The sequence below is a fragment of the Arachis hypogaea genome, chromosome 11 (assembly GCF_003086295.3).
Source record: "Arachis hypogaea cultivar Tifrunner chromosome 11, arahy.Tifrunner.gnm2.J5K5, whole genome shotgun sequence".
NCBI classification, from domain to species: Eukaryota; Viridiplantae; Streptophyta; class Magnoliopsida; order Fabales; family Fabaceae; genus Arachis; species Arachis hypogaea.
The window spans coordinates 148,312,436-148,326,867 of record NC_092046.1 but is presented as its reverse complement, the minus strand read 5'-3'; the positions used below and the strand labels follow the sequence as shown (position 1 = coordinate 148,326,867).

The 14,432-nt window shown below is 31.7% G+C and overlaps 1 protein-coding gene across 1 annotated transcript; it reads right to left on the bottom strand.

Annotated features, from left to right (window-relative positions):
* Window positions 1-172: 172 nt before the first annotated feature.
* LOC112723595 (uncharacterized) lies at window positions 173-1,103 on the bottom strand. The gene has a single exon (XM_025775018.2). It carries the CDS (start codon window positions 1,101-1,103, stop codon window positions 396-398), a length of 708 nt encoding a protein of 235 aa, XP_025630803.1. The 3' UTR covers window positions 173-395.
* Between the last annotated feature and the right edge of the window lie 13,329 nt (window positions 1,104-14,432).

Genomic DNA, 14,432 nt, shown 5'->3' with positions numbered 1-14,432 from the left:
ACAACTAACCGAGTTGTTTTGTTGCAAAATGGAACAATTCTGCCTGATATGTATATATTATGCATGTTTATCAAATAAAAAAAATTGAATAATAATTTAAAACACCATAATTTCTCATTGAGTTCATCATGTTCAACAAGACATTATTGAACTCATCAAGCAGCTAGCAGGATAAACAATAACAGCAGCAGCATCATACTACTCCTTCAATTCCATATTGATATTAGTTTTGAAATGTTTTATTACATTCATAAATCAATACATTTGTAAGACTCTAAGACATTAACCAATATATTGGTAGCAAATACATTGATTTATGAATGTATTAAAAAATGTCAAAATGATTACAAGGAATATATAGAAAGAGTGAACAAGGAAATTTATAGTATTATATATCATGACATGTACTTTATGCACCTCTTCCTATCTGGTTGTCTTGATCCATTAATCTCTTGCAGAAACAAATCATTCTCTTGCAAATCAGATTCACTTCTCCATGTAAAAGATGATATCAGAGAACCATTCTCTTGCAAATCTGATTCACTTCTCTTTGTAAATGATTTCTCCTTTATAGTGTCCAAGATAGGCTTCCATGGCTGCTGCATCACCCTATAAACACTCCCTTTTTCTTCACCCATCACCCCAACAACACTATTTGAAGGAGAAGAAGTAATAATAGGATTCCAAACCTGTGTTTGGCAAGACAAAAAACCATCTTTCATGGACTTATGATTATTATTATTATTATTATTACTATAATCCAAACATGGTCTTGTTCTGGCAATTGCATTGAGCCTCTTAGCAAGTGAAGCCAAGTCAACAGGGGAAACATCAGCATGAAGAATTGAATATGGAAGCATGAAATAAATTTGACCAGGTTGAAGTTGTGCATCTTCCTTCAATGACATTGAAGATGAACAAGAAGATAGAAGCTGAATTGCTGTGCAAACAAAGTACTGCTTTGTGCTGCTGCCTACACCAAAAATAACTTGTCCTGCTGAGATTGGTTCATCAAATTCTTCAACATGTCCATTCAGATGAACCACACGGATGCTCTTGAAATTTGAGGATGATCTTGCTCCACAAGAAAAATAAGCCCCCATTTTTTTTCCTTTCTTCTCTCGGATAAACTGATATGATGAATTGATGATTCTTTAATTTCACAAAAAAGTTCTATTGAGTGTTGAGTTTTATAGTGATGCCTATTCGGCTTACATATGATAGAAAACTATGGAGGCCGTTGACTTTTTAAACTGAAAATATATACTTATCAACATGTTACGTGTATAAAAAATATTAACTATCGAATAAAATACGGTGAAAACTCACGTGCAGTTGTCTTCATGTGAAGTTGATAGTTAAGAATCGTTAGATTACAATTTAACTAAATCTATCAAATTATTTAACCGTTCTTAGTTACTAACTTCACATGAAAATAAATGTACGGGAATCTCTGTCATAAAATATATATTAGTATGTATATAATATTTTTGTAAATTTTGATGCACTGACCATCTACATCGTCGTGCAATCACAACCATTTTTTTGAATAATCATTCATGCGGTTAATATAAAAAGTAATTATTTTTATTAATGTAACGTTATATAATTGGTTGTACGTGTTGCAGTACATCAAAATTAAATTCAAATTTTATACTCAAGGTAAAATTCGGATGAATAATACTAAATGTACAATAATAAAATTAGTTACTAATATAGAATATATCTTAAAATATAAAATATATATTAAAAATAAATTAAATAATATATATTTATATATAAATATATAATAACTAGTATAATTGGTTGATTTTAGTATGCATTTCATTTTTGGATTTGAATTCTTGATATTATACTCTTTTACCATTTAAATACTATTAAAATTTAAATATGAGGCTTATTTTTAGATATACAAACAGTAGGTTTAGTGTTATTAATTATTTGATATTTTGAATGGACAGATAAAGTGGATAAAATTTTCCTTTTTGGAAAATGAAATGGATGGCTTTTTCTTCTGACTTTGTCAGTGTATGTATATCTACCTCCATGCACCAATCAGTGACACGAAAGGCTACCTTTCTTTTTGTGCAACTTGCATGTCAACATGTGGTTCGTTTTTGACTATGCTATGTATATACTAAAAATAACTATTAAAATTAATTATTAATATAAAATATATATTAAAATATAAATATATATTACAAATAAATTAAATTATATATATATTTATATATAAATATATAAATGACTGATTTTAATGATTGATTTTGATATACAAATAATATTTTTGTTAGGCTTTATATGATTATTATTATTGTGCATTATTTTATTAATAGAATAAGAAAGCTTAGCTTGTTGCCAAAAGGGAAATGGAGAATAAGCAACGACATGATCTCTAGGTTACTTGTTTAATTTACTAGTGAAGTTGACATCTTATCTTGTTTCATTAATTAATTCTGTTTTATTATACATGTGATAATGTATGTCAAGTTTGAATAGTAGTGTTATTTTAATGATTATATATTCAAGTTTCAAAACAACATAGTACTTTTTTTTCTTTTTTAAATTGGTGGTGTAAATCAATTCGTTCATAAACAAGATTGCGTTTAGCACTTGTTCAAATACAATCAACTAACAGGCATTGGTTTTTTTTTTTCAAATATAAGAGTAAGATTCGAATTCGTAATTTTTAGGTAAATATCTATGTTATTTGAGTTATAAAAATGGTTAACAGACATTAATTTAAATATTTATAATATCACATATTTAATAAATTTAATATTATATATTTGTTTATTATCGTTTTACTGTAATCATATTTATTTTTTTATAATTATTTATATAATTAATATAAAATATAATTATTTTTATTAATATAATATTATATAATTAAATATATATATAATTATTTTATACTGATAATAATTTAAAATTAAATTTCACATATAATATGCAAAAATAGTATGAAAAAAGAAGAAGAAATCATAGGTAGTAGTTTGTATGGTTGCGGCATTGAAACCAATTATTAAACTTAGTTTGCATGCAATGATTTAAGTATCCTCCACCACTTGGCTTTTGACTTTTTGTTATTAAAAGGTGGAGAAGGGATAGAATCAGCAAAGGTTAATTAAACTTTTATCATTAAAAAGTTAGGTTTACTCGAAAACTTGACTTGTTAACCAGCTTATTAATAAACGAAACAATTAAATAAATAAGTATTAATAATTTTTCTTCATATACTTTTGACAAAAATTAATAAATAAATAGTAAATAATGAAAATTTTAATTTAAAAATTTAGAATTTAATAGTAAATAATGAAAGTTTAGAATTTAGTATGGTGGCTTTTGAGATTAAAGAGCTTGCAAATTAAATGTAGCTCAATATAACATGTATATTAATAATTTGACAAACTCGCAACTTTGTCGGTTTTGTGTTGCTTGCCCTTGGACTTGGTATCTAAATTTGACCGATATGGACATGCATTAATTAGAATCGTGATATATAGTGTGAAAATGAATATACTTATTAATTAAAATATACAAAATGGACATTATGAGTGTGGCCGCCTAATTATTGTATTTTGTTTGTAAGTTTATGATTTGATATTTTGGTTCAATCTAAGGACTTGTTTTTATTTTATTTTATCATTGTACATATATTAAAAGTAAATGGTATGCTCTTGGTCATTTCGTATTTAATTATTTACTACTTAGCCTCAGCAAGTTAAGTTCCGAAGTGATTTTTGAGTTGACATTATATATCAAAATAGGTTTTGAAATTTTAATTATATTAATTATATTTTTAAAATTGTTAAAAATATATTATATTAGTCTTTGATTTATTTTTTATTAATAATATATTAATATAATTTAATAATGTAGGCCATTAATAACACATGTCACTTCATGATTTGATTACGTATAATAGTATAATAATGGATCGATTAATGACATGTAATATGTTGACGTAGACAATTGTATCACGTGTCACAATACTATTTTAGTCGACCACATATCACCCTGTCACAAATATTGTTCGTCTACTTGTCTTCGTCATTCTCACAGATATACCAAATTAGTTATTGGACTTGTATTAAGAAACTCATTTTAGTCCCTGAAATTAAATAGCGTATACTAAATTAGTCTCTTTACTGATTTTTTCTCATTTTTTTTATAAATCCAAAATTTTTAATAATTTTTTGCACTAATTTTAATTTTATTTTTCACATATTATTTAAATACTGTTACCTATATTTTTTTTATCAATAATATGCTTACCATTGTAATTATCTTTTTAGTGAGAGTACATAAAAAGTGCATAATATATAAGATGTAATAACTCAACAAATATTTTTTAAGGGGATTTTTCATTCTATTGAGAAGAACTCATTTTTCTCCCTCTCTTAATCTCTTCTGGTTCATCAAACCATCAACATCACAGTTTGAATAGCTTAAGAAATGAGAAAAAATTTTCTTCATGGTGTTTGAATATTTGATCGTCATCTGGCGCAACATCACACGTGGCGCATTAACAGGAATGCCATGTGGCGCAGCAAGATCGTCATTTGGCGCAGCATCAAGATTGTCATCTGACACACCTCCAGGATCCAAGTAGAGCTTGTAGCCTCTAATGGCAGCATCCCACAACTCTACGCGCACCTCAGCAGCCAATAAATGTAACGGAATTCCCAGGAGGTGACAAATGGTAAATCTCACATCATCCACTGGTATCCCAATAAACCACATACAATACATTGTACTCCTCCACGTTCACCGCACCATGAAGAAAATTTAATGTCTTAAGTTATTCAAGCTGTGATGTTGATGGTTTGATGAACTAGAAGGGATTAAGAGAAGGAGGAAAAATAAGTTCTTCTCATTATTGAAGAGAATGAAAAATTATATTAGAAAATATTTGTTGAGTTATTACATTTTATATACTATGTACTTTTTATCTACTCTCACTAAAAAGATAATTACAATGGTAACCCTATTATTGATAAAAAAAAAATATAGGTAACATCTCATGCCCTAAGCTGTTCAAGTTGTGATGTTGATGGTTTGATGAACCAGAAGGGATTAAGAGAGGGAGAAAAATAAGTTCTTCTCATTGTTGAAGAGAATGAAAAATCCCCCTTTAAAAATATTTGTTGAGTTATTACCAAGGTTCGAAAAATCGGACCGGTCATCGAATCGCTCTAGTCATTGGTTTACTGGTTTATTGGTCCAACCGGTCTAACTGGTGGTTCAACCGAAAAAACCGTTTTAGAATAAAATAATAAATAAATTATAAATAAACATCCTAAAATATAATTATAGTCTAATATAAATCTTAAAATATCTTCGAAATTTAAAACACTACATAAAATATCAACCAAATCCATATGATCTTATCAAAATACAAACTCAAAAATTAAATAGTAAAAAAACATATTTAAATATTAAATCCCAACATCATGATTTATCAATCATCAAAATCCGTAAGAACTTGTTGAAAATTTGCTTTGGTGGATTAGGATTAGGATTAGAAGCATCAATCAGCAACAAACAAAGCCAGCAAAACCAGCAATAATTAGGAGCCAGCAACAACAAATCAAAGCAAAACCAGCAACTACAAAACAAAGAAGTATCCATAACCAGATATGAAAGTAAAGACCAGCCACAGCACATTGAAAAATCAAAAAATTATCAACATAACCATATCTAAATTCTGCCACCAACATTCAGCAACAAACAAAGCCAGCAAAACCAACAATAATTAGGAGCCAGCAACTACAAATCAAAGCAAAATCAGCAACTACAAAACAAAGAAGTATCCATAACCAGATACGAAAGTAAAGACCAGCCACAGCACATTGAAAAATAAAAAAATTATCAACATAACCATATCTAAATTCTGCCACCAACATTCAGCAACAAACAAAGCCAGCAAAACCAGCAATAATTAGGAGCCAGCAACTACAAATCAAAGCAAAACCAGCAACTACAAAACAAAGAAGTATCCATAACCAGATACGAAAGTAAAGACCAGCCACAGCACATTGAAAAACCAGCAACTACAAATCAAAGCCATTAGCAAATGTCAACAAAAAAATTAGGAGCCATCAGCAACCAGTAAACCAGTAAAAGTGTAAAACACTAGCCAACGAGAAATTAGAAAACACTAAACAGAGTAACAATAAATTTGAAAACAGAGAAAACACTAAAATAGAGAAAACACTAAAACACTAACCTGGGTAATTAGTTAATTACAGATCCATCAAAAAATACATTCATAAATTAGAAGAATCTTGTGACTGACTATTACTCAAACAGGCATTATCAGCAACTGCTTCTTGATTAATACTTTCATCCATAACTAAAATCAATAAATCATAATCCAAATTAAAAACAGCAACAGAATGGCTAGATATCAAATAATCATCCATAAGACCATAGAACATAATCAGTAACAAATCCATTACTCAATTTCAGAAACAAATCCATTACTCAATTTCAGAATCAGTAACAAATCAGTAACAAAAGCACATATTAGAACAGAATCAGTAACATACCAGAAATCAATCACTAACTTCAGAGTTCAGATTCACAAATCCCTAATTTTGGAAATTGCATATTTGAGTAATTTGAAATTTTAGAGTTCAGACCACTAACCTTGAATGAGAGAAGGACGGCGACGGCGAGACGAGAAGGACGGCGACGGCGAGACCACGGCTTGCAGCTCGAACTCGAGCAAGAAGACGACACGAGTACGTGCTGAGCTAGGGGTTTCGGTCTCGGACAGGGGGAAGGAAGAGGCGCCTCCGACGGATGGTGGCGGCGGATCCGTGAAAGAGGCTAGGCTTTTGGGTTAGGGGCTAGGGCGGTGGCTGGGGAGGGAGAGGGAGACCGTGTGAAGTGTGGCTGGGGCTAGGGCTAGCACGAATGGGTTTGGGGGGGTGAAGTGTGAGTGTGTTTTTTTTTTTTCTGTTCTAAATGGCAAAACGGCGTCGTTTCTAAGAACCGGTCGGTTTCCGGTCCGGTCCAACCGCCCGGTTCTCGGCCGGTTCAACGGTTTTAGAACGGTTTTGTGTTTAACGGTTTTAGAGGGAGGACTGGACCGTTTTCTTTGCCGGTTCCCAGTTGAACCGGTTCAACCGGCCGGTCCGGTCCGATTTTCAGAACCTTGGTTATTACACCTTATATATTATGTACTCTTTATGTACTCTCTGTTAGTATTAGGTTGTTATTTATCAGTTAGTTTAGTTCAAATTATAGGTAGTTAGTTATAGTTTACAAGTGAATAAAATCCCTGCATTGTAGTGTTACCTAGACCAGCAAGCACACCAGCAACTACACCTCTTGTATATATATATATCACATATACAGTACAATAATAAAATTGAATTCATCCCAATTATTTCATTACTCTTGGATTCAATATGGTATCAGACGCTATTATCTTTCTCTCACCTTCCGCTTTCTTCCTCCTCCAATTTTCTTTCATTTTCCTTTATTTTTTCTGATTCTTTCTCTTCTTTCTCCATTTCTTTTTTTCCTCACACTCAAACTCTCCCAATAAAGTTGATGAGAGCCTAATTTCTCTAGATCAAACTTCATTATTTGAAGAAGTTAGGGTTCCGATCACGAGATCAAGTGTGAGAGACCGTTCTTTAATAAAAAAAACAAGTTCATCCATGGCAGATCCGTTTTTCTTGTCATCTGCGGACCAACCAGGACTCACTCTGGTTACTCAACAGCTTACCGAAGAAAATTATAACTCATGGAGCAGAGCCATGAAAAAGGCCCTTAATGCTAATGATAAACCACTATTTTATGATTTATCTTGTATTTAATTGAGTGGTTTCATCAAGTCCTTGCACACTTATTCATACAAATTATATGGTTTTACAATTCCTTCATAGTTTTGTTCTATGGTTGAAAACTTGCTTCCTAAGCCTTTAATTTGTGTATTTTAAATCCCCTTTCTACCATTCGATGCCGTGATCTGTGTGTTCAGTGCTTTCAGGCTTTATAGGGCAGGAATGACTTAGAAGATGTAGAGGAAGCTTGCAAAAATGGAAGGAGCATAAGAAATAAAGGAGACAACCAGCGAGCATCGACGCGCACGTATGGCTCACGCATGCGCGTGATATGGAGATTTTCACAGCAACGCGTGCGCGTACCTGACGCGTACGCATGGATTGGAGTTCTGCAAGACGATGCGTTCGCGTGCATGACGCGTACGCGTGACACGTGAAGATGACCAGCGACGCGTACGCGTGACTGACGCGTACGCGTGACATGCGCGATCTGCAGAAATAACAGAAAACGCTGGGGGCGATTTTGGGCCGAGTTTTGACCCAATTTCCGGCCCAGAAACACAGACTAGAGCCAGGGAACAGGCAGAGACTCAACACAGATTCTCATTAGCGTAGTTTTAGTTTTAGATCTGAATCTAGAGAGAAATTACTCTTCCTCTAGATTTTCTTTACATTCATAGATTTCTAGTTTTATGCTTTTACTTTTGGATATTGAGAAAAGTCATCACCTCCGTTGAAGTTACTATTCTAGTTTGTTTTCTTATTCCCTTACTCTTCCATATTCTTAATTCTTGTTTAGAGTTACAATTGGATTGTTTTTAGAATTTATTAATGCAAGAGGTACTTTTCTATTTAAATTTTATTATTTATTTAATTGCTTCCAATTGATTTTAATTACTATGTTCCCTTTTTACTTCTCTTATAAAACAACGAAGATGGTATTCATGTTGATAGAGTAGACTCCCAACTTGACTTGGGGGTTGATTAATGGAGACAATTGAGTTGGAATGCTCAAGTGATTGGTTAATTTGGAAGTTGTTGGCTAATTCTCTATTTACTAACGCTAGTTCTTTCCAAGAGAGAGGATTAGGATTTGCAAATAAGAGTTAGCTCAATCACTTGACTTTCCTTTATTTAGTAAGGGTTAACTAAGTGAAAATAACAACCTTTTTATACTACACTTGAGAGAATTCCAACAAGGATAGAACTTCCAATTAATCATTCTCCCAGTCAAGGATTTTTATTTTGAATAATATAAATCTCTTTTAATTTTCATTGCTCTAATTTACAATTATTTATTTTCTGTCATTCAACTCTCAAGATTTCTCGGAAAACTCATGATTAATAAGATAGCACCCTTTTGTCAACTCGTTGGGAGACGACCTGGGATTCATACTCCCAGTATTTTTATTCTAATTTTGTGACAACCTTTCTAAATTGATGAGCGAATTTTTGCTGGTTAAGAGCTATACTCGCAACGTATTTCTTATATTAATTTTTTAATTGGCTGACTTTCTCGTTCACGTTCCAAGGCTGAAGGAGAAAGAATGTGAGGAACAAACCCTTGCCTTGATTTCAAACCACCATAACTTCTTGCTCCGAGCTCTAATTGCCGCACTGTTTGCGATCACGTGTCCATTGCGTCGAGCTCTACGATTCTATTGGGTCAATTTCATAGGTAAGCTTTACTCTTATCCAATTTTCCTACTCCTTGAATTTCAAAAATTAGTAAGAAACCATGTTGAGATTTTGTTTAATTTGGTACTCTAGGTTCAATTTAGCTTGTGAAGCTTGTCGGATTTAGTTTATTTAGTCCGTGGACACGGTAAGGATCCTAAATCCTAGCTATTTCTTGTTTTGATTAAGTTGGATATTGAGTTGTTGGGTATATGTATGTATATATATGTGTTAGGTGTATGAATACATGATATGGAGTCCTTGGAATCATTGGAAGCTTGATTTGAGAGTTTGGAGGGTGTTAGAGTTAAATTTTGGTGATTGAAGCCTTGTCCTTTTGCCTAAGTGGGTTGCCTTAGATAATACATGGAAATCGGCTAAGGTATGGTTTAGGTTTCACGTATGTAATATATAATGGTCTGTGAAGACTTAGGCTAGTGGACTATAAGATAGGGATGAATGTACAAGCATGTAAATTGATTAATGTTTGATGATAAATGTCGAGTTTTGGTTTAAATTGTTGATGCTGAACTTGGAAAGCTAATTAAAGATATATTGGTGCTTGTAAAGTGGAGAAAGTGAATGAATATAAATTGTAGTTGTTTGATGGTGATTATTGTGACTGGAGTAATGAGTTATTGGTAAAAGAGTCTATGTATGTATTGATGTGTGATTGACTAAAGTAAGGTGATGGAAGCTTTGGTATTATAATTGGTATGACTGTTGTGGTTGGTTATATGTGTAAAGGAAGGAAGAGTTGAGGTTGGTTTATGAAAATGGAGGTTTGGATCATTTATGTAAATTTGGTTTCTTTTGGCTGAACTTCGACGAGCCATAACTTGGCTTTCAGTCTCCTGAATTATTTCAAACCTGTTTAAAATAAAAATTGGGTTCGTGAAGTTTACGCCGTTCAAAGAACGGATGAAAAATGTTTTAAAATGAAAAAGTTATGTGTGTACGCATGACCTGGGATTTGCGTACGCGACCAAGGGTTTTCGCACACCCGGCCTCTGTTTCATCAAATCTGGGTTTTTGAATTTTTAAACCTAATTTCAAACTTCTAAATCTCTATTTTCATTCTTTTAGTTATAAAACATAGTAGTAACTCTAGTAGTAAGTTGAAACTAGGAAATAGAGGTAACTTGGAGATGAAGTAAAGGTTGAAAATGATGAGATTTGGGATGACTGTGTGTGGCCAGAATGGTCGAGATGTATGTGTGGCCTAAATGGTCGAGATGGCAAGGTTTGGGTGCGATCCCGCTTGCGTATTAACTTGAAAATGTGTTCGGATGGCAAGTTAAGGACGGAAGTTCCCTCTCTTGTCGTGACGAGGATGTGGGGAAGGTGGCAAGGCAACTCCTTCATATTGTTTTCCCCACATTCTTCTCTGGTTGCAAGGTAGAAAGGCACACTCCTTCGATGTGGAAAGTCACTCTCCTTCGTATATCTTCCAGGAGAAGGTGGAAAGGCACACTCCTTCGATGTGAAAAGTCACTCTCCTTCGTTTATGATCCTCCTGGAGATGCGCAACCTAGAGACAAATGTCTGGGTTAGGTACCAGATGTGTCGGGTTCTGGCAAAATAATCGACGCGTGAGCTCACGGCCACTAGGATAGATATTCATCATATGCATATGTGTGCTTTGTTTGCTATGAATTAATTGGAAATGCCTATTTGATTATATTCTGCTAATTGTTGTAATTGTTACTTGAACTACTTTTTTTCTACCTGTGCTTGCCTTGTCTGTTTGTTTGTCTGTGCGATTTATCAGAGATGAAGGTATGGAGGAAAGGAGGAAAGACTTAGAGTTACGGTTAAGTTAAGTTAGACTTAGATATCCTTAGAAGACCACCCTTTTATGGGTTCCATTTAATACTTTTAAGTTTTATAATCTGAGTGTCGTCATTCTATGATTGCCTCTAGTATTCCCAGAACCTTATATATTATGTGTGTGGCACCTTTACCATGCTGAGAACCTCCGATTCTCACCCCATATTGTGTTGTTGTTTTTCAGATGCAGATCGAGAGGCACCTCACTAGGCGTCTGGACTTCTGAAGCAAAGTAGTTTCTGGGTTTCTTTTGTAGTGTAGTCGATGCATATATGTACTTAATTTTCTCCTCGCATATCTTGTTTATTTTGTTTTCTCTTAGAGGTTAAGGAGAGTTAGGGTTTTATCTTTGTATTTCGGGCATTTTGGGACATGTATATATGTATGTATGTATGTATATAAATATCCTCCGGCCAGCCTTAATTTCGCAGGATGAGTTAAGAGCTTGTTATTTTGTACCATTGATCCTCTACTCTTATCTCTTGTACCATATGTTAGTGAACTTTAGCTTTCTTCTCTCGCAAGTAATCCTTATTTCTAAGCGTTGCGTTTTTTATTTTGCAATTTTGATTTACCTATTCTTCAAGACTCCTAGAATACTACATTTTTTCAATTATTAAACGTATTATATTTTATTTTAGAGGTCGTAATACCACACCACCTCTATTTTACGACTTAAGCGTAAAGCTCTGTGTGATAGGGTGTTACATGACACATGTCATTAACGGTCTACTTTATCAAGTCATGTTAGTATATTGTTAATGAAAAATAAATAAAAAATTAACATACTATAGTTTTATCAATTTTAAAAATATAATTAACATAATTAAAATTTCAAAAACATTTTGTTACACAATGCCAATCTTAAAGACACTTGTTTAACTCTAGCATAAACTTTTACTTGTAGGGTTTTGTTTTTCTCGTGCAAAACTATACGCTATTAATTTACTTGCTATTTTTTAAAATAAAAATAAAATAAAATAAAAATTTTATCCATATATTTTACTTACTTTAAACTCTTTTTAATCCTAACTGAGTTTAAGAAGTGAAAATTAAGATGTAATTATTTTTATATAAAATTGATGATAATAATTATTAAATAATTTAATAAATTTAATTAAATTATTATTTAATAATTTTAATTTACTAATTTTACATAAAAATATTTGCATGTGATTTATTTTCGGCCTAAGATATTCGTGTCCAATTGTCCATTATATTTCTAATCATTATTGGTGTTGAGTGCTGAATCTGACCTATTTTAAAAGAGAATTTTATTTATTTATTTTATGGAATAAATAGTTTCTCCATATCATTCATCTCATTTTAAGGACATGTATCAAGAAGTAAAATTTGTAGTGACCATTTAGATAAAAATATTTTTATACAAAAATAATAGTTAAAACTTATTAAATAATTTAATACATTTAATTAAGTTATTTAACACACCACATGTAAATATCTTAATTATAGTGTAATAACCAAATTTTATAACTTGATTTTGAAAGTGAGTGATGTGGTTTTTGTTAAAGAAAGTGAGTTATGTTAATTGGGCTAAAAGGAAACATTTGGGCCTCATCATCGATTGTGCCAGGCAGTAATTGTCGAATAGGATAGGCCCAATATAACAATCCCATTTTTTTTATTGACAGTCACTATAAAATTTAGGTCTGGACAAAAAACAAAGTTTGGAGTTTTGATCTAATACGAGTACTCTCTTCAACTCCCTTTACACATAAACAAAGTGACAAACCGAATTAATCAAATCGGGTCAATGTAGTAGTTAACTCACGAGTCCGTTTAAATAAGTGTCGGATGTTTGATCTCATCTTGTGCATGAAGTAACTTATTGACTAATAACAAACCTTTAAATAGAATTTAATTTTCATCTACGACAAATTAATTTTTGATCTGTCGAATTTGAAGATACCGTACAAAACTACAAAAGAAAACAAACCGAATTGCCACTAAAACCATAAACTTTAGTTCATATATTATTCAAACCCCTCTCCCTCCCTTCCCAGTCTCTCGTTTTTATTTTGGTAACTTGAGCTTTATTTGTGGTCAAAGTTCAATTGTAATTAGGTTTAGAAGTCTTCATTGTGTAATAGATTAGTGTTTAATAATTATGCATATGTGAGGTACGTAGTAGTATAACAAAACTAATTGCATCTCTATAAATAGGTTATAAATAGGTTATAAAATAAAACTTATCATGATATTTGATGAGGTCGTTTATATGAATCATTGAATCGGCTTCTTTCCAATTTTTTTCTTTTTTAATTTTTTTAAAATTAGCACATGGCATTTGTGGAAGAATTACAGGTTGAAAAACCACCGAGTCTTCGAACCTTGGTGATGACGGACATAACACGAAAGTAACTGCTACGTTTTAGTTATTGTTTTATATTATTTAATCAATTAAATCTCGTACTTTTCTTAATGGTATCGTATAAACCTTTTTTTGACCAATGGAACACAAAAACGAAAATTTCAAACTTCAATTTGTTTAATTTAGGATAATTTCGAATTTATTAGTATCATTTATTTTTCAGTACAACTTAGAAAGCGTCCACATACACGGAACGGAAGATGGATTTCATGGGACAAGAAAATTCGGACTTGCTATATTTGTTCCACGCGATTAATTAATGTTATTCAGTATAAGAGTCAAAATAATTAATTAATTTAATTTAATCATTGGCTCCACGCTTGCACAACGCTCACTGGCCCGACGCACGACTCCTTCAATTCTATGAAGCTTTATCTCTTAAACTTTTTTTTTTTCAGAATTTAATCCTGTAAAAATCAACATATATTTTGTTATTCGAATAATTAGTTCACCCATCTATCTAAATAAATATTAAAATTTAAATTATGTATTGTGTATATAATAAATTTTTAGTCTAATAGATAAAAAAGAGAGTAAAAATTTAAGTATAATTAAGAACTGTTAAATAATAATTTAATTAAATTATTTAATGATAGACAACTACTATTAATTTCACATAAAAAAATTTCGATACTTAAATAAATAAAGCTATGTAATGTTATGTTTAGATGCTAGTGAGTTTGATGAAAAATTTGATATACAATTTTCTCCCTTAAAAATATTTTTTAGCC

Coding starts and splice junctions, on each gene's coding strand:
- LOC112723595 (XM_025775018.2), bottom strand. CDS start 1,103: ATGGGGGCTTATTTTTCTTGTGGAGCAAGATCATCCTCAAATTTCAAG.